Raw genomic sequence first — 26,466 nt, 5'->3', positions numbered from 1 at the left:
ACAGTGGTGGTGGGCCTGATCTCTGCCAACGACGAGAGGGCCTACCTGGAAGAGGTCAAGGTCCTGGCGGGATGGTGCCAGGAAAACAGCCTCTCCCTGAACGTCAGCAAAACAAAGGAGATGATTGTGGACTTCAGGAGGTCGGGGGTCAAGGACTACAGCCCCCTCAGCATCGACGGGGCACCGGTTGAGAGAGTCAACAGCTTCAAGTACCTCGGAGCCTACATATCCGAGGACTTGACATGGACCACACACATTAACAGTGTGGTGAAGAAGGCACGACAACGCCTCTACTTCCTCAGGCGCCTAAGGAAGTTCCAAGTCAGCCAGAAGATCCTTAAGAACTTCTACTCATGTACAATAGAGAGCATCTTGACCGGCAACATCACCTCCTGGTTTGGGAATAGCACTGCAAAAGACCAAAGCAGACTACAAAGAGTGACACGTTCAGCCGAACGCACAATTGGAGGGGGGCTCCCCACCCTCCAGAACATTTACTACAAGCGTTGCAAGGGCAAGGCTAAGAGAATCATTAAAGACTCCAGTCACCCAAACAACTGCCTCTTCGAACTGCTGCGGTCAGGCAAGCGATACAGGAGTCTCAAGGCGAGCACAGAAAGACTCAGAAGTAGCTTCTATCCCCAGGCCATCAGGCTGCTAAACGAACAATGAATGAACACTACACAACAACAACCACCAAACGCACATAGCACACACATCCACACGCACACACTCACTTTAAACAAACACACTGTAGCACCCACTCCACACACTTTATAGCACACACCCACTTTAAACAAACACACTGTAGCACCCACTCCCCACACTTTATATTTATGGATGAAGGATTGCACTACAACTCGTACACCTTACTGTAAATTGTACCTAAAATTGTACCTCATCCCATTTCTGCTTTGCACTAGATAGTACTGTACATTAGTACACTGCATAGTATTGTGTATTGTATATTATATGGTAACTCAGAACATTGTACATATGTCTATACCGAACACTGTGACCTCATTTTCTTCTTCTAAATTCATGCTATATTATGTTATTATGTTATTTGATACTATCTTGTCTAGCACAGTCTCTGGAGCGTAACAGTAAGAAGCATTTTGTATGAAAGTATTCTGTACTTCTGTATGACAACTATTAAAGAACTTGAACTTGAACTTGGACTATAGGCTCTGTCTGAGTAGGGAATCATCTTTAGCCCACATTGCTTAACTTGTATTGTAACAGCAGGGTAAAACATGAAATTAACTCAACATTTAGATGTTTGCTCTCCCAGTGCTTATTATCTTGTCATCCCAGTGTGGTTTTTGTGTGATCACATGAGTACGTAGGGTAGGCTGCTTGTTTTTCTCGCTGTGTCTGTTGGTTGGTTGTTGTTTCTATGGTGGTGTGGTGTGTTGTGTTTGTTGGGAGCCCAGCTTGTTCCAGCAGCCTGAGCACAGAGCTGGGCACAGAGGCCACTACACACACAGCTAGTAATGAGTGCATTCTTAATTAGGACTGGTGGATTCATATATCATCCCTGGGCTCCGGGTTGCAACTGGATTTACAGCCACCATGACAAATGGTCATCCATTGAAACGTGTTTTTTTTTTTACGCTAAAGAGTCCATGTTGAACTTAATTAATTTGCATAATTAATGACCTGACATGATATATTAGTGGATGTGTAACTTAAGGCAGATCTGTGATAAACCTCCATCTGTTCCTGCGGTCATTAATCAAGCTGAAAGGAGCCTCTGAATCTCTCCTCCACTCACTGACTCCCCGCAGCAGGGACACCTGTACTAAAGGCCACGGGAGGTGGGAGAACGGGGTCAGCGCTTTACCCACACTGTGTTAGCCTCTTCATTCAAGCTCAACAACAACACCAGTCTGTTTTTGTGTGTAGCGGATATGTGAAAAAGCATAGCAAAGCGTGAGCTTGCATCGCATGCGTATGTGAATGCCTGTTTTGCATACCACTGACGCGGTTTGTTTTGTGTGTGTGTGTTGTTGTTGTTGTCCCTACAGAGTACAGCCGCTTTGAGTCCAAGATCCACGACCTGAGGGAGCAGATGATGAACAGCAGCATGAGCTCGGGATCGGGCTCCCTGCGCACCAGCGAGAAGCGCTCCCTCTATGTCAGGTACAACTGGAACACACCACACAATACAACACAATACAATACAACACGCCTTTATTGTCCACAAGCTGTGGTCAATTGTATTTGCTTCACCTGGAACACAAAACGGATAATCATTGCATATGCATCACACATAATGTATAACGGAAAACTATATATATAAAAAAAAAAGTAAGACAATTTCACTCACTCACACCTAACCAAGTGAGATTCGCTGTCAAAGCAAACTCTTGTGCATAACAACGCCTACTTGCTTGTGGCTCTGGAATAAAGCTGAAAGCAATCTGTCAAGAACAGGTGCAATGTCAGGGTAGATGACACGTGAATGATAGTGGCTGTCATTGTGTGTGACACGAGGCTGTATCTTGGCTCATATTTATTGCTTATTAGTACTGAATTTAGGGTGTCGGATCACTGTGATTTTTTCAGTCACCATCTATGAAGTTGATGCACAAGGGAAGCGTTACCTACCTGTTCATCTCTAGATGGCTGTTTTGATGCCCCATACAGTACAACCCCACTTCATGTAATGTATCTGTTCAGTGGCCGTGCTGCTCGTGTCCGTGCTCCATGTTCTCACACTTGTGGCTGCGTGACGAACTGTATGGAAGCTCATGTAGGAAGTACAACTGGTGACATCAGTCTTTATGGATGAGGGCAGCAAGTCACACGGGGCACACAGGTGTCTAGGTGATTCATCTATGATGTAACCCCATAGGCTGAGTGTTTTACTGTATTTCTAAGTGCTGGAAGTACTCTACTTACCCTAAGCCCGTTGGCTAGTATCTACTGTAGTAGATTGCTGTAGAATTTAGGCTAAATCAATTAACCTCTCTGGGGTGTTTCTCATATAGAAGAAGTGAAAAGATCTTGCTTCATTGGACCCCTCATAGACCGAAGTGTCCTCTAGACTGACTTTTGTGAGGTGTGGAGAAACTACCCAGGTCTTTGTGACTTAAGTCCAGAGTTATGTAGGAAAAGCCGTCTGGTTTGTTGGCTTCTGCTACCGCCATGGCCTCACAGCCTGTCCTCAGGAATGCAGAGGCGTTAAGCTGCTCAGATGTGGGTGCAGAGACATACATCCTCCTTCCCTACCTCAGCTGGTAGATCGTGGCTCTAACACTGTCATGTTATGGTGTAAATAATGCATTTTCTTTACTGTAAAGTACTGAAGAAATGCTTCCACCAATTTGCATTCATATTTTATCTACAGCAGCTATACTTGCTCACTGCCAGCTGTTGTTTGAGAAGCCAAGAATAGGCCAGAAGAATAGGTCAGGAAGAATAGGGTCAGCCAAAACCTATGACTGGAACCAGGGGATGGGGTGCATTGTGGCCACAGCATCTCTGGCCAGTGGAAAGTGACATATACCCTGTAGAAAAAATAGGCTGCTGGATCAGATGATGAGAGAACCTGTAGAGCAGGAATGACTGTGTGTATTCCTGTCTAACCAGGTGTAATGGCACACACACACACACAGAGTCAGACAACAAGGACTATGTGTCTACAGTGGAAAGAATGCATTAACATGAGAGAACCAGTTTGTCAAAACACAACAGCAGTTTGAAATGTCATGCGGAAGGTTTATAAATGAGATGTTGTCGGGTATGACCTGTCTAGATTTGTGAGTGATCTATTTGTGTCCTCCCTTTGTGTGTGTAGAGCTCTGTTTGACTATGACCGGACCAGGGACAGCTGTCTGCCCAGCCAGGGCCTGAGCTTCTCCTACGGTGATATTCTTCATGTCATCAATGCATCGGATGACGAGTGGTGGCAGGCCAGGCTCGTCACACCCCACGGCGAGAGTGAGCAGATCGGCGTCATTCCTAGCAAGAAAAGGTACAGGAGTAGTAGTACAGTTGAACCTGTCTCTACCAGGGTTAGAAATTAACTAAAACATTTTAGGGCTATTTTTGCCCCCCTTAATTGATCTTCGGGGGCTTTTTTTTGTATTTCGGGGGCACTGAATCTTTATGATGGAAATTAACATAATTATTACATGCATTATTATACTGTGCGTGTGCATAGGGCCAAACATCTGTGCAAATAGCAGATACCACCAAAATCACACATTGGCCCATGCCCACTAGACGCAAAGGATATCCGTTGTCAAGCTGCTTTTGTATGTTGTAGTGTTGTCACAATACCAACATTTTGACTTTGATACAGATAGGAAAGGTAATGGAATATATTATTAGATGACCGAACATGGAACATTCTTTATACAATTATTTAATTCATTAATTTATAATTGAAATGCTATTGAATAATAGTTCATTAATTAGGGATGCCCCGATCACGTTTTGTCACCGATCGTCTATCGGCCGATACCGATCGTTTTTGGTTTTGTTATACTGTAAAAACTGAGATTTGGGTTAATTAATATTTATTAAATAAATATTAGTAACCTATACATAATAAAAAAGACTGCCATTTGTAATCGAATTGAAATTTATTCAATGAATTTTTTTTTTGATCCACTTTTTCTCCCATTTTTCTATATTTTCTCCCATCCCAATTTCGTATCATCCAATTCAACCCTCCCCTGTCACGAACGCTGTTTCTTGCCTCCCACAAGCCGGCTGCAATGTGGACTAAGTCATACATAGCACAAGTCCCCTCCGGTACTTGAGGTAACAGCAGTCGCATCTTTTCACCTGCGCAGCTCGATCTCTCAGTGTCGAGGAGTAACGCGTGGGAGGCTCACGCTGCCCCCGACACTTCCTGATTCTACTGCGCAGGCGCACCAACCGACTTGTAGGAGTCGCTTGTTCACAACGTTCGATCCCCACCCTTCAGTTTTCCCTCCCCGTAATACGGCCAATGTGTATTACTGCGGACGACCAGCCAAACTGAAAAACAATGTGGAGAGCTGGATTTCGAACACGCGAATCCTAGCGTCTCCACACTGGTGGCGAGTGCCTTAGACCACTACACCACCTAGCCGCCCCATTTATTCAATGAATTTGAACCATTTTCATATCCATTACGAGTCGAAATTCTCCGCTCTCTCTAAAGCAGCGTCCCTGTCTGCAATGTATGTCGACTGGAGCGTGTCTGTCTGTGTGTGACTCAGCCTCTGCTTTGGTCCAATCACATTCCCCCACCCACAGTCTGCGAATCAGAAGCAGAGTAGGGCGGGTCTTCGCAGCATGCTTGGTTGTCTCTCAGCGACCTGCACTGCTCTCACCTGGGGCAGTGTAGCGCATAATGTTTATATATATCTATGGTGTAGCGGGGCTCCGTCGTCTCGAGTCTATTACACTTAGTAAGTAACTTACTCTCATGCACGCTCACACACACTCACGCTTTCTCTCACGCTCGAGTCGCACACACACACACGCACGCTCTCACACACTCGCTCTCCACTCTCATTCCAACTCCGCTTCTCATGCTCGCTCGCACACACACACACAAGCGAAAAAAGCACTACTGAGTTTGTAATCTTCACTCGTCTCGCACATTATGCGAGTAAATTATTTTTCCTGTTCGCACACATATTTTTAGGGGCAAATGCGAGTGAAATGCTCGCACTGTAGAGCATATATATATATATATAATTAGTAAACTGTCTAAATCTGCCCCCTTAACTGATTTTCGAGGGCATTTGGTCAATTTGAGGGCATTTTGCCCCAAGCCCCCCTTAATTTCTAACCCTGGTCTCTACTGTGATGTAGACGCACCCGGCTGCATGTTGGTCATGTTGTCCAGACTGCAGCTCAGTCCTTTGTACTCGGGTTGCAGACTATTGGTGACTGGAGTAATCTCGATGAAATCTGTGATGTTCTGCATCGCACATGATCATCCTTCTGTTTCATTCTGGTTGAGATTCATTTATACCCAAGGTGAGAACATGGTGTAAAAGAATCCCAACCTGAGGGTGACATAAGCGCAAAATGGCTGCAGTGTGAATAGTCAATTGTATTCTATGGAGAATTAATTAATTAATTGAACTTTGAACCCTCTGCCGTTGACATTTCAAATGCGCAACCAATGGCTTTAGAGTAGGTAGGTTGTAGCCACTGGTCATTTAAAAAATGGAGACAAATGGCTTGCTTGATGAATTCATTATAGTCTACATTAGGCTACATTATATATTAGCCTACTCTAATCAATAAAAAATGGGTGGTATGTTTTTGAGATGTAGTGTTTTTTTTTTATTTATTTATTCTATTCTCTTTAAAAGTTTGGGCATGTGCTCATATTTCTACACTACAAAACGCAAGCAAAGCGCCTCTGCCGCGGGGAACGTGAATGTTGGTCTTAGTCGCCTAAGACCTTCACAGGTGATGGGAGTCTAATCATGTCGTCTTCTTCTTCTTCTTCTGTGCAGAGTGGAAAAGAAAGAGCGGGCCAGGTTAAAAACAGTCAAGTTCCACGCCAGGACGGGCATGATTGAATCCAACAGGGTAAGTGTGGCCGGCTGGCTGGGCCCTCCCTGGTGCCTGGGCTTGCTGCTGGGCTCTGGGGGAGATGGCCTACTTCCCCAGGAGTGTGGGAACAAGAGCAGCACCTGCTCACTGGAGGAAGGGGAAGAGGAGGCTCATATTACTGTCTGTTGGGATTACACTGGGCCTCTATGGAGACAAAAGGTCCACAGTTCAGGAGGAGAGCTGTCACTAGTTTCTGTGTCGTGAGATATATGCCACTGCCTGCACTGGCATGTGTTGATAATTGTACCAGAAAGCTCCGGCAGGTTTAATTGGTGAAAGTATAAATTTACCATTTATCTTCATCAGTAATAGAATTTAATCTATTAAACTGTATACATTGCGGTCGGTGATAAGTAGTAGCATGTTCCCTTTGCATTGATGGTCCATTCATTTCCACCCGTTATCAGTGTCCCATTTTCATTATTTGATGTATATTGATTTCTGCCCATTTCATTTGGTTTTTGCATGCATGCTCAGTGTCGTCATTGAAACCCATTCTATTTTGTTTTTTGTTGTCATCCATCGCCCCCCCCGCTCCCTCCTGTCATCCACGCATCTCCAAGCAGCCAGTCAAAGTAAAGCGCAAAAAAAGCTTCAACCTCTCGCGCAAGTTCCCGTTTTACAAGAGCAAGGAGAATATTGTGCAGGAGTTGGTGGAATCAGAACGTGAGTATCGGCTGTGTGATCAGAGTGTTTTTTTTTTTGTCTTTCCTTCCATGCTTCAACCCTCTTGTCTCTCAATTTCCATCTTCCGCTCACCTCTGGGGACGGGCGGCTTTTGTCTGAAGGCACCGATATCGCCCGCTCCTCACTGACCCAGAGAGAGGCCACACACACACACTCACTCCCAGCCCCGGGCCTGAGATGTGGCGCTCTCCCTGGTGTCTGTCTGTGCATTTGGGTCCAGAGGAGTTGTCTAGGTGTGTGTGTGTGTGTCATGCGTTTGGCTACATTAACACACAGGCCTCCCTAATGCTGTGCTGCTGCTTTTGTTGAGGCCCTGTTGGTCCAATCCTCTAGTTAGTCACTGACCCACAACAAGAAACATCTCATTAACTGGACTGAAGCTTTAACACTAACGGGTCAAAATCCTATTCCTAATGGGATTGGGCCGGCGTAATTGAAAGGCCTTGGCTTACTGGGAATAAAGTGGGGATCAAACCTAATGAGCACAGCACAGTGCAATGTGGTAGTGGGCTGGGCAAGCACTGCACACCACTCCTCATTCTCTCTCGATCTCTCTCTGTGTCCCAACTCTCACTAACCTCTTCTTCTTCCTGTCTGCTCTCTTCTCTTGGTTTCTGCTCTCACCTGTCGGGACACCTAGGACTTCCCAGGGTTAAGCGATGACTTTTATGGATCAAAGAGTTTGAGTAAGTGTGTGGTTGTATTGTGTCAAGCAGCTGTCCCCTGAGCTCAGAGCAAAATGCTTTGTCACTGCAGACCCAGCTGGCAATGGCCAAACCACACACATTAGTCTTGCACTCTTCACATACACACACACACACATACACACACGCACTCAACAAACACACACCATAAGTGCACCAGCAATACATATACGGCACAATAGCCTGACATGTCAGACTCATGGAATGCTACACAAGCTAGCTCTCCATTTGGTCTGAACGTGGCACACTGGGAAGTTAACAAATGCCTTCCTGGCGAAGAGTCATCAATAAAGGCAATTTGACTCACCATGGTGACGTGGTGGTGTCTTGTCACCATGGTGATGTGGTGGGGTCTTGTTACCATGGTGATGTGGTGGTGTCTTGTCTCTCATCCTGTAATGAATTCCTGGGGCTGTGATAACATTAACATGTGGGGGAAAGACTGTTTCACAGGGAAACTATTTCTTAACGTATTCAGACCCAATGGGAGAGCCAGCTTGTTCCATGGGTCTGGTGTGTCTGGCTAACTGCACACATCCCTGAGAGTGAGAGAGTGAGCATTAGGCTCTGTCTAAGCTAACTGCACACATCCCTGAGAGAGTGAGCATTAGGCTCTGTCTAAGCTAACTGCACACATCCCTGAGAGAGTGAGCATTAGGCTCTGTCTAAGCTAACTGCACACATCCCTGAGAGAGTGAGCATTAGGCTCTGTCTAAGCTAACTGCACACATCCCTGAGAGAGTGAGCATTAGGCTCTGTCTAAGCCGATGGGTAAGCCGATATAGCGGTCGTCCGGACAGGGTGCTGCTAGGCCTAGTTTCACATGCTTCCCCTCGAGTCTCCTCCCTCCCTGCCGCCCTCATGTAAAAGGCCTAACACCAGTGTTTTCTTTGGCTAGTCCCCGACATGATATCTGCTGTCACAGACACGGACCCAGCAATCGGAAACGCTGGCAGGGGAATGGAGGGTCAATTGGGACATAGTCACAGGAAATACTTAATTTCCTATTGCTGGCACCTCAAACCACTTCCCCAATATAGACTGAGCAAGGCTGTCGCACAGAAACAAGACTTCTGTGTTTACGGCCCTTCCCCCCCCCACGGCCCGTGTTAGACCTACATCAGGGATGCAAACGGCTCGCTTTTTGGTGCATGTTGCTTTTTTTTCACGTTAATTTGGGTGACTTGTGTGACTTGTTTTCATTCACGTGATTTTTGAGTGTATTTCTGTCACGCTCTTATGAGTGAACTTCATTTATAAAGAAAGTTGCCAGGACTTGTTCCTCTGACCTCACGTTACATCACTGGTTATTTGGTTGCATTAGCAAAGCAGAGACTTGTGGCAGACGGCAGCGCATACTAGGAGGTTATTATTATTAACCTTTATTTAACCAGGAAAGTCCCTTGAGTTTGAAATCTCTCTTCCGTGGGAGACCTGCCAACTGTGCCAAGACAGTTTGCCAGTTAGTTTAAAATGAAAATAAATAGGGGCGGTTAGGTGGCCGAGCGGAGATTGCGTTCGTCACCAACCCCGGAGCTGTGAGCTGGATTCGCCTGTTCGAATCCAGCTCACAGCTCCGGGGTTGTCACCAGCTTGGCTGGCCGTCTGCACTAATATAATTGGCTGTATTAGAGGGTGGGAGAAGCTGGCGGGGTGGGTCCGGGTCGTTGTAAACAGCGACTCCTACAGTTCGGTCGGGGCGCCTGCTAAGCGTGGATTGGACGTGAGGGGGATAGTGTGGTCCTCCCACACGCTACGCCCTCTCGATGAGAATCCGCGCTGCCAGGTGAAAAAAAGCGGTGATTGGCTGGACGTGTGTCGGAGGAAGCACGTGGTAGCCTCCACTCTCCCAGATGATCTGACTGTGGGGGGTAAGTGCGCAGCGACCAGGAAGGGACTGGGAATTGGCATACGACTAACATTGGGATGGGAGAAAATCGGAGGAAAATGGAGGGGGAAAAATATCAATAAAAAAATAAAATAAAAATGAAAATAAATAAAAGCAGACGGGGAATACAAACAACAACTAAAATAAATACGAAACAAAATATATATATATATATAAATGGTGCATTTATGTAGCGCTTCTATCCAAAGCGCTTACAAATTTTGTTCCTCACATTCACTCACACATTGACACACCGACGGCAGAGGCAACCATGCAAGGTGTCTGCTCAAGGACACTGACACGCTGCCCGGGAGGAGGGGGAATCAAACCGGGAACCTTCCATTTACCAGACGACCTCTCTACCTCCTGAGTCACATATATATATACACACACACACAAACACAACAGACAGGAAATACATGCATCAATCACACAAGGAAGAGACTGAACTTTTGCTTAATTAAAGCAGGTACAATTCTCAGTTGCACGGACCTTTTAACATCGCTTAAAATGTTCCCAAAAGTACAAATTAGTCAGATGTAGTACACACTGCAGAGTATTCCAAGTCCAGGGAGTAAAGTAGGAGAAGGCCTTTTCCCCCAGGACTCATGGAACCTTGTAAGAAAGCCACCTGGTGGAACGAAGTTGAATAATGTTGGTGTTCGACGTGTTGTGGACAGTCATATCCCCAGTAGCTACTAGCAACGTTAGCACTTCAACTTATGACCTGACTGCTGGCACAGTGCTAACGTAGTGTAGAGGGAGATCTGGCTATGCAAAACACTTCTTAATCGTAATCTTTTATATTGGAAGTACCGGTAAAACGACAATAATCCTAGATGCAAGTTCACAGAGCACCCTACCACCTCCGGTTCATCCCCAAGGACTCCATATTAAAGAAAACTCCTTTCACTTAAACTAAGGTGAAGATGGATATCACTGAGCCACATCCCTTGGCAACAGTCTTTAACTTTTGTATGTATTATTTAAGCAAAATGCAATATTATCCACAGAAATGTTAATGGATTGAATAAGTCTCCTTTGATTATATTCCTATCATATTACATTTCTGGTATAGTTACAATAACATAACTGTAAAACCTAACTCATTGACCTAAACTATTTTACATGGAAATAACCAACTAAAGATCTTGCCTTGCACACTCTACCCTACTGCTTCGGGGTAGCTCTCTTTTTTGCGTTTGCATCCCTGTACATGTTGTGGGACAGTGGGGACTTATTTTCTCTTCCTACAGCTCTTGAAACTGGTGAAAATGTCTCACCCACATGAAAAACCAAGAGCGTGTTTAGATATTCCTCTGGTGTATGTATGAAGTGATCAGCAACCTTAACACTCTTCCTCTCCACAGAATGCCTGACATCCAACACAAGCGACAGTGAAAGCAGCTCAAGTGAGTCACCTTGTTTTCCCAGAGTCCTTGTAAGGTTTGTTTTAGACGGACGCTGCCCACCTAGACGGAGAGCATGCTGCACGTCCTTGTACTTCATCCGTTTACTGGGCAGTTTTATTTTAGTTGTCTGTGGAAAGCAGGCATTCCACTGAGATTAAATCAACCACTCCATAGCAGAAAGGTATTCCACCAAGATTATATCAACCACTTCATAGCAGTCTTTTGTTCCCTGTGACATAATGGAGAATAAAGATAAACATGGCACTTAAAAAAACAACTCTTGCCCTTTTTATGAACAACTACCATCTTATTATTTCATAATTACTGAAACATCTTTTTCTTACTGATTTCTTTCCTTAATGTTTTACAGAGGGGCAGGAGGACACGATTCTTTCCTATGAGCCAGTCATCAGACAGGAGAGTAAGTGAATCATTTCTTGGCTGTTCAGGAGACGACCAGACTGCATGCTGTTATCTTCATTCATCCACTGTCTCACGTGCCTCTCACCCTTTCACTTCCAGTCCACTACACAAGGCCTGTGATCATCTTGGGCCCAATGAAGGACAGAGTAAATGATGACCTCATCTCAGAGTTCCCCCACAAGTTTGGCTCTTGCGTTCCTCGTAAGTTGACTATGCACACAACACTATAAACGGCAGTAGCTCAACTGCCACAAAAAGCAAATGGCACTTACATTTCCATTTAGTCATTTAGCTGTTATCCAAAGTGACCTACAACAAGTCAGCATGAGAGTACAACTCTAGCGGTCAAGGAAAAGTGGTATTGTTAGTCTAGCAGTGCCAAACTTGAGTGCTTCACTTTGTGTGCATAGTAGTATAAACAATTAAACATAGTAGCACAATGATGGTATAAGCATAGTACAAATATAGTAAGATAAGATATTCCTTTATTAATCCCATTGGGGACATTCAGGTGTCATAGCAGAATGTGGGGGGGGGGGGGATACAGGCAGGGTAATAGAAATTACAATAAAATGTAGAGAATAAAAACATCAGAGTAGAGGTAAAGAACAAGGCGAGTCTGGCTGAACATGCTCCTCATCTTGGCTAGCTCCTCCTAGAGGGTGGGAGTTCTCCAGGATAGCGTCCAGCTTCTTTATCATCCTCCTCTCCGCAACCCCCTCTAGTTTGTGCAGTTCGACTCTCACTACGGAACTAGCCTTCCTCACCAGCTTGTTCAGTTTGTTAGTGTTTCTTGAGTTAATGTTACCCTCCTAGCATACCACGAGAGGACACTGGCTACTATATACTGGTAAAACGACTGCAGCAGCCTATTGCACACGTTGAAGGAGTCTCCTCAGGAAGAACAGCTTGCTCTGTCCCTTCCTGTAGAGGGCCTCTGTGTTGTCTGACCAGTCCAGTTTATTGTGTACTCCCAGCTCCCAGGAACGTGTAGGCAGTGGCGACTGGGACCATAATTCCTACCGGGAATTTGACTCAGGCAGGCCAGGCCCATACCACCCACCCCGAAAAGAAAAATGCGTTTTGTATCTTGCTGCGTTGTATCACGTGGTGACACTGTAGAGGCTGTATACACTAGTATAAATGCAACCTTCAGCACCATGGACAGCGACGCTGTCACAAAATACGGACCATACAAGTTTTATACACTACACCAAAGTGTAGAATAACTACTTTCCAAATAATGGATTGTCCAAACGTCGGGTTATAATACAAAAAGTGTCCTTTATATAGAAGTTTACGGGGTGCACGTTACATTACATTTCTCTACTTCACTGGCGCTCTCTGTGATCTAGTCGATTCATTACTAGTATCACTCACCCCACGCTGCTGCCGTCAGTGCAACATAATGATGCGTTCCTTACATCTCCGCGGCTTCAATATCACCATCCAAATCATCCGTCAGTGTTATAGCTGTTCTATTTCACGGTCAGGTTCCAACAAACTGTCTTCTTTAACTCCCAGTACATCCAATAAAGTGATCAACATTCAGAGTTTCCATGTAAATTTCAATGTCCATCTGATTCAAAACTCGCGTATTAGTAACACCTCTGATTGCGCCCCGCTTTCGTCTCATTCTTTCAATTTCAGTCCGACGTTCGTCTTCACCCATTCTAGAGCTATCCAAAACGTTCATATCTCCCGGGTTTCGGCAGTCGATCTCATCATGATTTAAATCAATAGGCTTGTTTGAGATTGGCGAGGCTCACGCAGGCAAGTTAACTCATTCCTGCCTGCTTGCCTGAACTTATATAGAAAGCACATCTCTGCGCAAATAGAAACACGTATACTGACCTGGCCTACTTCGGAGTTCAGTGGCCTGACTGCGGGCACAAACAAATGCACATTAAAAAAAAATTTAAAGCATTTGCCAGTCTGCCAGGCCACCAGGAAAACTCCCGGTGCTCCCTATGGCCAGTCCGCTAGTGCTTGTAGGTCTCCACCATCTCCACCTCCTCCCCTTGTATAGTGATGGGAGTTGGGAGCCTCTTCTTGCTTCACTGGTAGTCCACCACCAGTTCCTTGGTCTTGCTGATGTTGAGTTGGAGGTGGTTACTGTGAAGGTGCAGGGGTCTTGGGGGTGTGTAGTTAGACCATTGGGAGCTCTTCCCTTTGTTGCACAGAATTCCAGGTCTAGAGTGGATTTATGCAGCAATGGAAAGCCAGTGCAGCTCTTTGAGAAGTGGGGTGACGTGGGCTGACTTTGGTAGGTTGGAGGGTCGCTGCGATCTGTATGAGTTGAAGTGCCTTGGTGGCGCAAGCCAGTAGACCAGGGCTGTACAGTGCGAGATATATATTGCACGTGCTACAGCAACATCGGTCTGTGCGATGAATGGATTTACTTCAGTAGCACTGGTGCGATAGGCATTCAGTTCATATCGATACTCTTATTTTGAAAATCCTGTGGCGGGTCTCATTTCCGCCTAAGCGCAGCTCCAGCTATAATAACTATGGCTCCGGCAGCTCGCAACGCTCAGTTCATATCGATACTCTTATTTTGAAAATCCCGTGGTGTCGTGACTCATATCCTCGGCTCCACAGCACACAGCAGTACTCGGCTCAGTACAGCAGTAGCGTCTGGAACACGCACATTGCAACATAGCAAGGCTAGTGTGCCTATTTCGCGACCCAAAACAAATCCCTGCTGTTTTATTCCGCAACGGGTCAAATGCATATAACATGCCTTGCAATCCTCGCCATTCCTTTATGACCATGTCGTGTTTAACACTTTCAGAGCCTGCCGTGTTTTCCTTTTTACCCCCTTGTATGCCCATCATCCACTTCAATGTTAGCGTTAATATCACCTAATCTATGTTTTAAATTATGGCTATGGGTCTAATCTGCCAGTCGCTTATCAATGACTCATTTTCCAGTCAACATTGTCGAAGCGGATTGTTTTTTTATCGGTTCATTTCCGTTTTATAGCATCTTGAAAAGCCCTCGTTTTCAAGGAAAATACAAATATTCCATAATAAACTGAATATTCTAGAATACACAAAAAACATTCTCATTTTTCGGCCTATTTATGAATCGTTTTCAAATAAACGCTAGATTATCGATAGTATATGTGTACGTATGCACGCTATATAGGCGATCTGATATCTGATCTGATATATTTCCTGATCGCTCGCACAGCCAAACAGCCATATCACACATAGGGGAAAAGCTTATATCTCCGTGAAAACGGGTCTGATTATCCTAAGACTGGTAAAATAGATTCCTTACCTGAGATCAGATGGTATCCAAAAAGATTATTCCAATTCCTGATCGCCATTCCAAAAATCAATCCTTTTATTGATCCAATGCTACATACTGTAAACACATATTACACGCTGTTCTGATGGTCCACAATGACTGGGATCATCTCCGGTTACATGCGTGAGAAGTAAAATGTGGATTCCGGATTTTTTTCTTTTTCTTTTTCATCCATTTTCATTGAGTCCATTCCAAAAGGGTGCGTTACCATCTGGGAGACGATAGGGGGCGCTTTTTTCACATCTGAGCTCCTGATGGGGCTGGTTTCCCAACGGTAGACTCGGTTGATGAAATATGAATTCAGATCGCTAATAAAAAAAATTAAACGATATTTGTCGTCGTGGGCATTCAGGGGGCGGGCCGATAACACGTGTTATGTCGTCCGTGGCATCCAAAGTGTTAATACCGTAATGTAATAAGTAGGGCTGTCAGTTTATCGCGTTAATTAGATTAATTAATTACACAGCAAATTATCGCGTTATGAAAATTAACTCAATTAATTACAATTTTTTTTTCTTTTTTTTATAATTCTTTTTTATATATAATTTTTTTTTTGTATCTCATTCATTCCATAAGAATGTAGAATACACATTTACAGACTTTTTTTTAATATGGTCCATTTGCATGTTCTTGGTATCTGATTCTAGGGACATCTATGAATCTCAGGGAATGTATTCCCAGTGTCAGAAATACTGTGGGCTAGATCCACAAAGAATAGATTGCACGGTGCAAGGTGCACCCTTACTTACAATTCATTATGAATTGAAAATGGGGGACCCTGATGTAAACAAGACGAAAGTCTTTCTCTGGTCTGCATCCCCTTAACAATTGTGTGTATTGAGCCGTACTGTATTGTACCCATTCTGCAATCTGTTAATAACATTTTCATTCAATCAATCAATCTGCGCTGTGATTGATTGAATGAAAATTTTATTTTGAGTCAATTGTAATGAACCAAATGAGAATATCAATACATTTTTTTTTTATCTTTGACTGTGAATAACACCATGCTCAAATTGACCAGACCTGAAAAATCTAAGCAAATTAATAGATGGAAGATGATTAAACAGAAGGTTTTGTAGATACAGTACTGAATTCTGCCATCTGGACACATGCAATTTGAAATATGATTATAGAATATAGAATATCAGGCATAAAATGGTTATGCGATTAAAATGCGATTAATTAATTACAAATCCTGTAATTAATTAGATTAATTTTTTTAATCGCCTGACAGCACTAGTAATAAGCTAACAACAAGCTAAAACCCTGTTCAGAGCGATACAGAGAACAGCAGAGTGGGGACTGGGAAGGAGGGGGGTGGGGGGGGCATTCTCCCTTCTGTGTGTGTGCGTTTGAAAAGATATGATGAAAGTCAGACGAGTATATTATATTGATAGTAAATGTACTGAGGGTGGACGGATAATGTTGATATTTAAACATAAAAAATACAATACATAATAAATGTATGCATGATCATCATGCAACATAAAACAATTGCAGGAACGGTTTGGGAGAAGAAGGGGTTTTAGGTTGCGTGTTCCAAATTTTTTTTAAATTGAGTTTAAAGCTCAATATATCAAAACGTGGCACTTTATAGTGAACAGGAGGTCTATTTGTATTAAAAACAATAAATCGTTTTTCATTTAAATGTCTGGAAGAGCTAAAAAAAAATCTAATTTAGATTTGTTACCTTTTTTGAGTTGATCTAAATGTTACTGATTGTGTTAAATGGGCTTATGATATCATCTCATATCGATTGCAGGCAGCTGCATTATATCGTATCGTGGCAGATATCGGCAAATATCGTATCGTTGTCCAAAGAATCGTTATCGTATCGTAATGAAACTGGTTATTCCCACCCCTAGTAGAGTCCATACACCCAAGACCAAATCCCATAATTCCTTACACGTAACGTGTCTGGCTGTGTGACGTCAACTTGTCAGCATGAAAATGACAGCCAAACATGGCACTGCAACTAAATAACACAAATACAATAGGCACATTTGTGACTGTTACAAATATAACACGTTTTATACTTGTGCTACAAGATTTTGGCCTGTGCTACAAAACTATCAACCTCTGTAGCACCAGTGCTATGTGCAAAAAAAGTTAACATACAGCCCTGCAGTAGACCAACTAGCAGAGCATTGCAGTAGTCGAGGCGTGACATGACTGGGAGGAGGTGGGTGGCTTCTTTTGCCGGGAAGGGCCGGATCCTTCTCTGCAGGTTCTGGTTAAGGCTCTTTTATTGGCAAAAATGTATGGCTTATTTGTCTGTTCTTCTCTGCAGACACAACTCGTCCAAGGCGAGAGAATGAAATGGACGGGCAGGACTATCACTTTGTGGGTTCAAGAGAGCAGATGGAGAAAGACATTCAGGACAATAAGTTCATAGAGGCCGGGCAGTTCAATGAGAACCTCTATGGGACGAGCATCCTGTCTGTCAGAGCGGTGGCTGAGAGGGTAAGGAATGGTACTCATATTTCCCCCCATGATTCATTGGGCAAACATATTTAGTTTTGGGCATTTATGATAACCAGATTCATAGCTGAAATTGTTACTTTAAAAAGCAAGCTATATATATTTTATATTTCACTATAAAATGCCTAAAATAATTTAAATGTTGATAATTGCCGTATGCACAAGGTATGAAGCTGTTGCTATAGTGCTGTACTGAATCCTTCATGATGGTTATGTGGCTAAGAATCAAACATTGTCCATTTCTAACAAAGCGTCTCTCTGATCTCCCGCAGGGAAAACATTGCATCCTGGATGTGTCTGGGAATGCTATAAAGCGACTGCAACAAGCACAACTTTATTCGATTGCCATCTTCATCAAACCAAAATCCATTGAAGCTCTCATGTGAGTTTGAGCCTTTACATGTACAGTAATACATTTTTTATTTTTATTTTTTGCATTGTCTTGACTTACCATTAACTCATTCTGCGCCGGAGCTTAATCCGCGAGATGGCGCTAGTACGCCACCGCTGTAAGTCAATGGGGGACTGCGAGATTTGCGAGTGCTTAAAATATATCTTAAATTATAGCTATGGGTCTAATACACCCGTCGATTATCAGTGAGTTGCTTCCAGGCAACATGTACAAAACGGATTGTTTTTTCATCAGTACATTTCCGTTTTATAGCCTTTTGAATATGACTATAGTTTGGGTGCTTCTGAGTAATTCCAGAGAAAGACGCTAGATCATCATCATTATCCTTCCTCGTGCAAGCATGCAATGTGGTTTAGACCAGCCCACCCCCCCCCCCCCCCCGCTGCCATCAACGGCACACAGCCACACATACACACAGAGACGGCGTCGATCGGGGTAGAAATAAATATCAGATCAACGATCAAATTTATATAGTGTTCTTACCTTGTATCTGATGTAATGCAAAATAAATAATCCAATTATCTGATCGCCATTCCAAATACTGCTCGTGGAGGTCCGTACCACATTACCGACCGTTTCACAATGACGGGCGGGCGGGGTTACTGTTTCAATGCATCGTTGTATAGACCTACCTCGCCTGAGTATTTAAACCCTGCTCGCACGGCTCGGATCGTCCCAGAAAAGAAACTACACCATTCCCAGTGGAGTGTAATACCCGCTGGAGGGAGTAGACGGCGGTATTTTCCCTTTTGCAAGCTCAGACCCATTCCCAACGATAACATCAGGCTGGATGGATGAAAATGAATGGATATCGCTAATAAAAGAAATAACGATTAAAACCCAGACTATACTCGTGATTGGCGCTCAAGCGATGGCGAGTTATCATCGTGACTGGCACTGAATGAGTTAATAAAAATCTGTTTGTATATTATAGTAAATATACCGACTTGTCTCTTGCAGGGAAATGAATAAGAGGCAGACATATGAGCAGGCAAATAAAGTGTTTGACAAGGCAATTAAGTTGGAACAAGAGTTTGGAGAGTATTTCACAGGTGGGTCCCACTGTGTTTAGCTTCAGATCATTAATGGTATTTCATTGGTGAAATGCAACAATCTAACATATCTAATATTTATTTCTCTGTCTCTCTCCAGCCATTGTACAGGGTGACTCACTAGAGGAGATCTACAACAAAATTAAGCTAATCATCGAGGAGCAGTCGGGCCCGTATATCTGGATCCCCTCCTCAGAGAAGCTCTGAGCTCCCAGCTGTCCCCTCTGCGTCGGTGCAGAGCTCCCCTTCTGCCTCCCACAGACCCCACCCACACCCAAAGCCCTTTCCTCCCCCTTTTTTGCAGATATGTTTCATATCAAGTTTTAGTGTCATCATTATGTTACTCTCTAATGAAAAAAAAAAACAAGTCTTATCACCATTACTGTGACTGTGCACACCCCTGCATGAGTTTCTCAACAAACCCATTCAAGACTGGAAATGCCATTCCAAATGAATTTGTCATTTAAAAACAAAAAGGGAAAAAAAGAATGAATCCTTTTATGTGAAATGGGACTGACTGAAGATCAGAATGTTTTACAGAATTCCCGGAGAGGAGTTGGGATTTGAAAAAAGAAAAAGAAGTTGCAGGGGGAACGGAGACAAATCATACCAAGTTGGAACACTTTGTAAATGTTCATCAAAACACATGGAAAAAAGACGTGAGATGAAAAGTGAAGACCAATTGTGGTTTTTTTTTCTACAAGGACTGGATAAAATCAAGCCCAGCTGATGGTACTGTTCAAGGAGTCATCTCTTGTTTATAATGACTGAGGAAATTGGTGGAGGAGCCTACAAACTGGTGATCTATTTATCACAAACCAGCTTGCTGTTTGATCGTCTGCCAGTTGTCTGTGCTGCTGCCGATAAAGACATGGAAGGCAGAACAAAAAGGAAGAAATGCGTTGTGAATCTACATTTATATTATGAAATCACAAGATAAATGACAAAATCCTGAGATTTTACTACATATACACATTTTACACTTCACTAGAATTGTCTACTTGGAGGGCTGTTAGATTTCATTTATTTTTTTTTATTTTTGTGGGATTTTTTGCTTGTGGTTTTTAGCTGCTCTGTGTAAAGGATGGGGGTGGAGAAGTGTAAACGGGCTCTCTGCAAAACACCAAACTGCCTTATATCAAATACAAATTCTGTTTTATGACTACCTGTTCTGTGAGGGAGGCTACAAATTGACGAGAAAACCAGAGGAAACATTCTCATTTATTTTCCTTTACTTTTCTGTGTCATCCTCCAACTTCTAGGAGGCCTGACTTGAGTGCAATAGATAAAATGCAGAGTTTCTCACCTCTGAGCGCCTATTCTCCCCTGTATTTTAACCCTTTCTTGTGTAGAATTGAAGAATTAAGCCTTTGATCAGATTTCCAATTTGGGCGGCCATAGCCCCCTCACCCATGTTGAGCAGCAGACCACCCTGTTACACTCTCTGCCTTCCAAGATGATTCTCTTCTGATTGGTCACATGGTACTGTCCTGTAAGCCACCAAGGAGGTGACCTTAAAACGGGTAGAACAAGACAATAATTGTATTGGATGTCCTAACAATTAAAAGAGTCAATATAACCTGTTTTGGATTGTCCCCTTTTCCCCCCACGACCCAAATGAACACTAAAGATGGGTTTGATTAAACCTGTACGCTCTGTGTATCTACAAAGCTTTGAGGTCTTTGTGAATTTGTTCTGGGCTGGTAATGAACCACTGTGTTGAGCCCTTGGGTATGTTTGGGGCGAGCTAGGTCAGCTCAGGAATCTAACATACAGATACCACTTCCCCTGTGACCGAAGGACCATGTTTTGAATGGATACACAAAAGAGTGTGACCGTAGGGCCATGTTTTGAATGGATACACAAAGAGTGTGACCGTAGGGCCATGTTTTGAATGGATACACGAAGAGTGTGAGGGTTCATAGTTGTTAAATGTGAATGAACACTGATGGTGCTGTCTATTTGCAGGTTTAAAGGCATTTTCAATTGAGCAATTTAATCGGAGGTGAATTGTGTATTCTATATTTTCGTAAGGTGTGGTGAAGCTTTGTGAAGACCAGCAGTGTGGTAACCCTTGCATGAGTTGGCTGTATGGTACCAACAGGATTGAAACGACCTGCCCCATCTTCCTATGTGGATCTTGGCACTGTGTGTTGTGTACATGTGAGGGGACATGGCAGACTTGTTGAAGGGGGAAATACTGTGCCCCAACCCCCACCCCCTGACCTTGTGAACATTTTCTTTATCTCCTTGGCTTTTGAAGAGGGTAAAGGGGTGGGGGGAATCCCTCAGAGAGCCTGACCCAACAGGAAGTTTTAACCTAGCCCTCTGGGTCCTCCTGCTCTCTCCCACCCATAGATCCCCTGTACCTGCAGGCATTTTCTGAACAGGTGTGCCCAACTGCCGGGCACCACTGCTAAACCAGCTGTCATTACCTGTGTCAAAACCAGAGTTCAGGGAACAACCGAAGGGAACAGAGCCATTTATAAACTGCTTGCAGACTGTTTCAAAAGGGTGTGGTAGCTGTAAAATGTAAATATGCCCCCAGCAGATCCCCTCACCTGTGCTTCATGCATGTGTGAAACAAAACTGGGACAGACATGTTTTATAAACCACAATGTCAGGTAAGTAAACTTTGAGCTATTCTGAGATATAATTTCCATACAAATGTGCCGTATAGTTGGTTTTTCTCTATAGACAAATCTCTTCAGATGCCTATTGGAACACTTTTAACTAGTCAGTTGGGAATTCCAATTCCTTCCAAGTAGGGCCTGTCTACATGTGATTTATTGTGGAACGTGTCTGGGTGTATAGATTTAAATATATATATATATTGTACAAAATAAAAAATGAAAAGGAGATGCAGGCAGCAACCTACACAAACAATATCACAGAAACCATGAGCATTGATCAATATCTAATTTAGAAGTTTAGAATTGGTCCTCTCTCTCTCTGGTTTAGTTGAAATTACAGCTGACTGTTAACATTTTTGTGTGTGGTATTCATACCTCGGTCAGCCATGTCAAAAGCCCAAAGAACTTTATTTCATTTTCCTCTTTCCATTGAGGTTGTGGTATATAACCAGATTAAACCTGAATGCCTCTGTGTGTGTATAATGAGGGTCTTTGTTCCGGTGAGAGAGAGCAATGATGACATGAACCCTTTTTTTGGGGGGTGGGGGTCCTTGTTTGTCCTTTTGGGTGATGAGTTGTTTATGTTCCAGCACATCTGTGCAGTAAGTACCTACGAACATGAACCCTTTGATTGTACAGTAGTTTCCTTCCTGTTAATGCAGGTGGTAGAGCCTCATCGGCTTCCCTGTCCTGGTCATGAGGGCACACTGTCCTGCAACTTTTATTTGGGTTTTATTTTGGGACTTGACAAAGAGTTTATTTGTTTGAAAATAATAAAATATGTGACTCGGTTATGATTTCAATGTGCTCTTTATTCCATCTCAGCCAAGCTCAGCAGATTTGAAAAGTTATTATAAATCGTGTAATTTATGTTAAATATATGTATTATCCAGAATGTGTAATCATCTGCAACATTTGACCAAAACATAAATAACAACAGACAATGAAGAACATGTTGGTGGAACTGAGTGACTTGAAGTTCACCTTCATAACAAACAACCAACCACAACACACCTCATAAGCTACAGTGCGGTTATTCCTCTATGAGGTTCTTCTTAGCTTTGTCCAACCTGGCCAGGACTTCACTGTAGAGCCCTGACATCTGTGGGGAGAAAACAACCAATTTCATCACACATGCCTTATCGATTTTATGGTCACAGGAAGGAAGAAAGAAGACACGGGGCAGGATTGTATCCCAGGCATGCAGGGATTATATACATGTCACTCTAGACTCGGGAGATGACCTAACCACTACACTATCTCAGGGCACACCTTAAGGATTTTGAACTTTGTTCACAAGTCCACAGCTTTTTCTGTATCTCAGAATAACATATTTCTATTTCCTGGGCAAAGGCCTTTTCCTTGTTTGCCTAGCTAGAGGGATGACTCAGCCACTGTCACGCTCCACTGCTGCCACCTCTCCTGGTCCTCTTTATTCGTCCCCTACCCAACCCCTCCACCTGCCCCTGGCCCCTCTCCTCTACCTGTATCTGGTAGCTCTCCTGCAGGCTGCCCAGGTGGCACAGGAAGCTCATGCCCAGACCACACCACTTCTCGGCCTCTGGGTACTGGGCCAGGCTGTACAGAAGGATCCCTGTGTTCCAGGCCCGGGTCAGCAGCCACAGGATCTCCATCTCCGGGAAGTCCTCGGGCTACAGGGTGGATCATGGAGATGGATATGAACACCTGGAAGAACTTTCTTCAACCCTCATGTGGTGATTGCGATTTATGTGAGGCTTTTCAACACCCAGGATAAGGTCTGTGTATTAGAAAAGTTTGCTATGATACTTTTCTGTTCTAAGTTAATCTTTAAACATGCTCCACAGTGGGCGGCTGATTGGCGCAGTGGGCAAGGCGCTCGCCTCCAACGCAGGAGACGCTGGGTTCGAGCCCAGCTCTCGGCGTGGCTACCGGCTGGCCGGTCGTTCATACTAACACAATTGGCAAGTGTTAGAGGGTGGGAAAGCCTCTAACACTTGGGGATTTGACGTTGTGGACAGCGACTCCTACAGGTCGGTTTGGTGACGCCGGTGCGACAAGCAGGAAGTAGCGGGGGCAGTATGAGCCTCCCACGCGTTACTCCTCGCCGCTGAGAGTTTGAGCTGCTGCGGTGAAAAGATGCGACAGGCTGCCTCCTCGTGTACCGGAGGGGACACGTGATGCAAGGCTTCTGTCCTCACTACAACCGACCAGTGGGAGGCATAGTCTAGCAACGTTCAAGACAGGGGAGGGAAGAATTGGATATACGAAATTGGGATGGGAGAAAAATAGAAAATGGGGAGAAAAAGTGGATAAAAAAAAATAAAAAATGCTCCACAGTCATTGGAGGAGGATCCATAAACAAACCTGAGATCTATTAATTTAAACAGATCTGCACCTGAGGTCTATTCATTTAAACAGATCTGCTCATTCAGAATATGGTTTTCCTTTAAATGGACTCCACTCTAAATGGAGTGACGCAAATAATCCTGGGAACCTATCAGGGTCACTATTGCCCAGCTGGCCACACTGTAATGCAGGAAATACTAACTGCTAATGGGAAACTTGTATTATTGATACATCTAGCGATCTATGCACAAAGAGTATTTCAGCGAATTTCATAGTTAACACAATAAGAGTGTGTAAGCTAAGAAGTGTTGTGTTGGTAGGTGAAACAAATCTTTGGCGAACCGTTTAGGTGGAAAATTAACCGGCTTGGGGGAAGACCCTTGCATTCTCAATGAGGGCAAAGGTGTAGGGATGTTGCTAAGCCATTTTCAGGAGTTTATTGAACATTCTTGATGGAAAAACCATAAACAATTGTTATTCAATATACTAAATTTTTTTAAAACATGTGGAGGGATCTTTAATCCAAAGAATTCCACAGTGCTTTTCGGATCACAACTCGACATGAACATGGAAATATGCAGTGCACTGTAATGCCTCAATAATTTGATGCCTCTTTGAAAGCTGTAGCTCACCGGCAGTGGGATGGCTTGTACAGCACATTACCATCCAAATTGGCAGGAAGGAGATGGTGAATGGAGGCATCTGCTAATTGAAGTGCTGCTGAAAGCCCATTGATAGAAAAAAGGGATGCTTTGAGAACAGCGGGCAGGCTGGGAGTGGATGAGGGGGGTTAATTACAGTGCGGGGAGCAATTCTGTCAGAGAGGAAGGGGAGGGGCGAGGCAAGGGATGGTGACATGTGATTGGTGTTGACTCACTGCGGCTGCGATGATGGACAGGGCCTCCTCATAGTAGCCCCACACCTCTTCCAGCACACGGGCCTCCACCTCCAACACACCGCTGGGGAGGGACAGCTGGATCAGGCTGTGAATGCACTGGCTGAGATGGGACACACACGCACAAACACACACCACATCACACACACACACACCATACAAATTAGACTTCTACAGTCTTCAGCCTCAGTCGCAGCAACACATTCAACTCTATAGGCTCTGCAACATGAAAGTGAGAGGCGTTTGGTGCAGCTACCTGCAGTGAGCCAGGTCAGCCTGTGGTTGTTTCTTGTGCAGAGACAGAGCTATTCTCAAGGCCTTCTTACATAGCAGGGGGAAGTGGGCAGGGGGGTCCATGGCTAAGGCTACACCGGAAACAAGTACTGTATTAGTACCTATGGGATATAGTACAGCATCACCAGAGACATCTTGGTAGGAAAACAGGTGATTGTAATTAAATGACAACGATAGCCAAGTATGTGTCAGTGGTAGGAAATACAAGACTCGTCGTGAGAATACAGTGAATAACTATGGTCACACTGACTGTATCAGAAGAAGTGACAACACTGTAAATACACTGAATAACTATGGTCACACTGACTGTATCAGAAGAAGTGACAACACTGTAAATACACTGAATAACTATGGTCACACTGACTGTATCAGAAGAAGTGACAACACTGTAAATACACTGAATAACTATGGTCACACTGACTGTATCAGAAGAAGTGACAACACTGTAAATACACTGAATAACTAGCCGGTCACACTGACTGTATCAGAAGAAGTGACAACACTGTAAATACACTGAATAACTATCTGGTCACACTGACTATCAGAAGAAGTGACACAGTAAATACAGCGTGTGTTTATTTACCTGCTATGGTCTCCAGCACCTTGGTTTCAACGTTGTCAAGCTCCAGAACAGACTCCAGTATTGTCTCTACTTTGGAGTCGTTCAGCTTGGCACGAGCTTCAAACTCATACAACAGCAGCAGGGTGTCTGTGGGGTCCTTGGAGATGTTCCCTATTAGTGATGATCACGATTCACAATGACGTTTACATGCGTCTTAAAACCTCAAATGATGAATTAAGTACCTTGTCATGACAGTAAAGTGAGTTGGAGTACCTGAGAGTTTCAGAGTGTTGCAGAGCTCCCAGCAGATGTGAATGTGCTCCAACGCCTGTGTCAGCTGCTCAGTCTGAGAACCAGAGGAAACACATTACACACACATTCTGTATTCATCATCGCCATCTTGTGGTCAGTCTCTCCCCCTTGGCGAGAGGGATTAAAAATAAACACCTATGCCAGCACCAATAAGGTGGTTAGTCACCTCTCCTCTCCACCGGTCTCGGTAAATTTCCATCCATGCGGATGGTGAGCGTGCTAGATGTGGGAGAGAGGAAGTGGGTTGCACACCTGGGCTGAGTGAGGAGATTTCCTGCAGAGCTCCAGGGAGGCAGCAGCAGCCATGAGCAGACACGTCCTCTGGCCCATCAGCACTGTACGGTCGGGAGGGCACAGCTGGGACAGCTGGGGTTCACACGCACATGCACACACACGCACACACACACACACACACACTGATAAGGACTGATGTGCAGTAGTATGGTACAGCACATGCTTATTATGCATCTTTAGTGACGTCATGTAATG

The 26,466-nt window shown here is 44.1% G+C and overlaps 2 protein-coding genes across 2 annotated transcripts in view; one reads left to right on the top strand and one right to left on the bottom strand.

Annotated features, from left to right (window-relative positions):
* Positions 1-22,378, top strand: part of dlg3 (discs, large homolog 3) — a 304,684-nt gene extending 282,306 nt beyond the window's left edge. The window contains 11 exon segments of the mRNA XM_084332164.1: positions 2,031-2,145; positions 3,806-3,982; positions 6,477-6,552; positions 7,143-7,242; positions 11,226-11,267; positions 11,638-11,688; positions 11,790-11,891; positions 17,299-17,471; positions 17,762-17,871; positions 18,862-18,953; positions 19,054-22,378. Of these exon segments, the coding sequence (XP_084188290.1) occupies positions 2,031-2,145; positions 3,806-3,982; positions 6,477-6,552; positions 7,143-7,242; positions 11,226-11,267; positions 11,638-11,688; positions 11,790-11,891; positions 17,299-17,471; positions 17,762-17,871; positions 18,862-18,953; positions 19,054-19,160 (1,145 nt within the window). The 3' untranslated portion in view covers positions 19,161-22,378.
* A 241-nt stretch (positions 22,379-22,619) lies between these two features.
* Positions 22,620-26,466, bottom strand: part of tex11 (testis expressed 11) — a gene marked incomplete at both ends in the record, with an annotated part of 30,295 nt that continues 26,448 nt past the window's right edge. The window contains 7 exons of the mRNA XM_084332041.1: positions 22,620-22,688; positions 23,071-23,238; positions 24,792-24,912; positions 25,066-25,174; positions 25,687-25,836; positions 25,939-26,011; positions 26,230-26,343. Of these exons, the coding sequence (XP_084188167.1) occupies positions 22,620-22,688; positions 23,071-23,238; positions 24,792-24,912; positions 25,066-25,174; positions 25,687-25,836; positions 25,939-26,011; positions 26,230-26,343 (804 nt within the window). The remainder of the gene's footprint in view (positions 22,689-23,070; positions 23,239-24,791; positions 24,913-25,065; positions 25,175-25,686; positions 25,837-25,938; positions 26,012-26,229; positions 26,344-26,466) is intronic.

This window comes from Notolepis coatsorum, assembly GCF_963971535.1.
Source record: "Notolepis coatsorum genome assembly, chromosome: 16".
Taxonomy (NCBI): domain Eukaryota; kingdom Metazoa; phylum Chordata; class Actinopteri; order Aulopiformes; family Paralepididae; genus Notolepis; species Notolepis coatsorum.
This window is presented reverse-complemented; position numbering and strand designations above follow the sequence as displayed.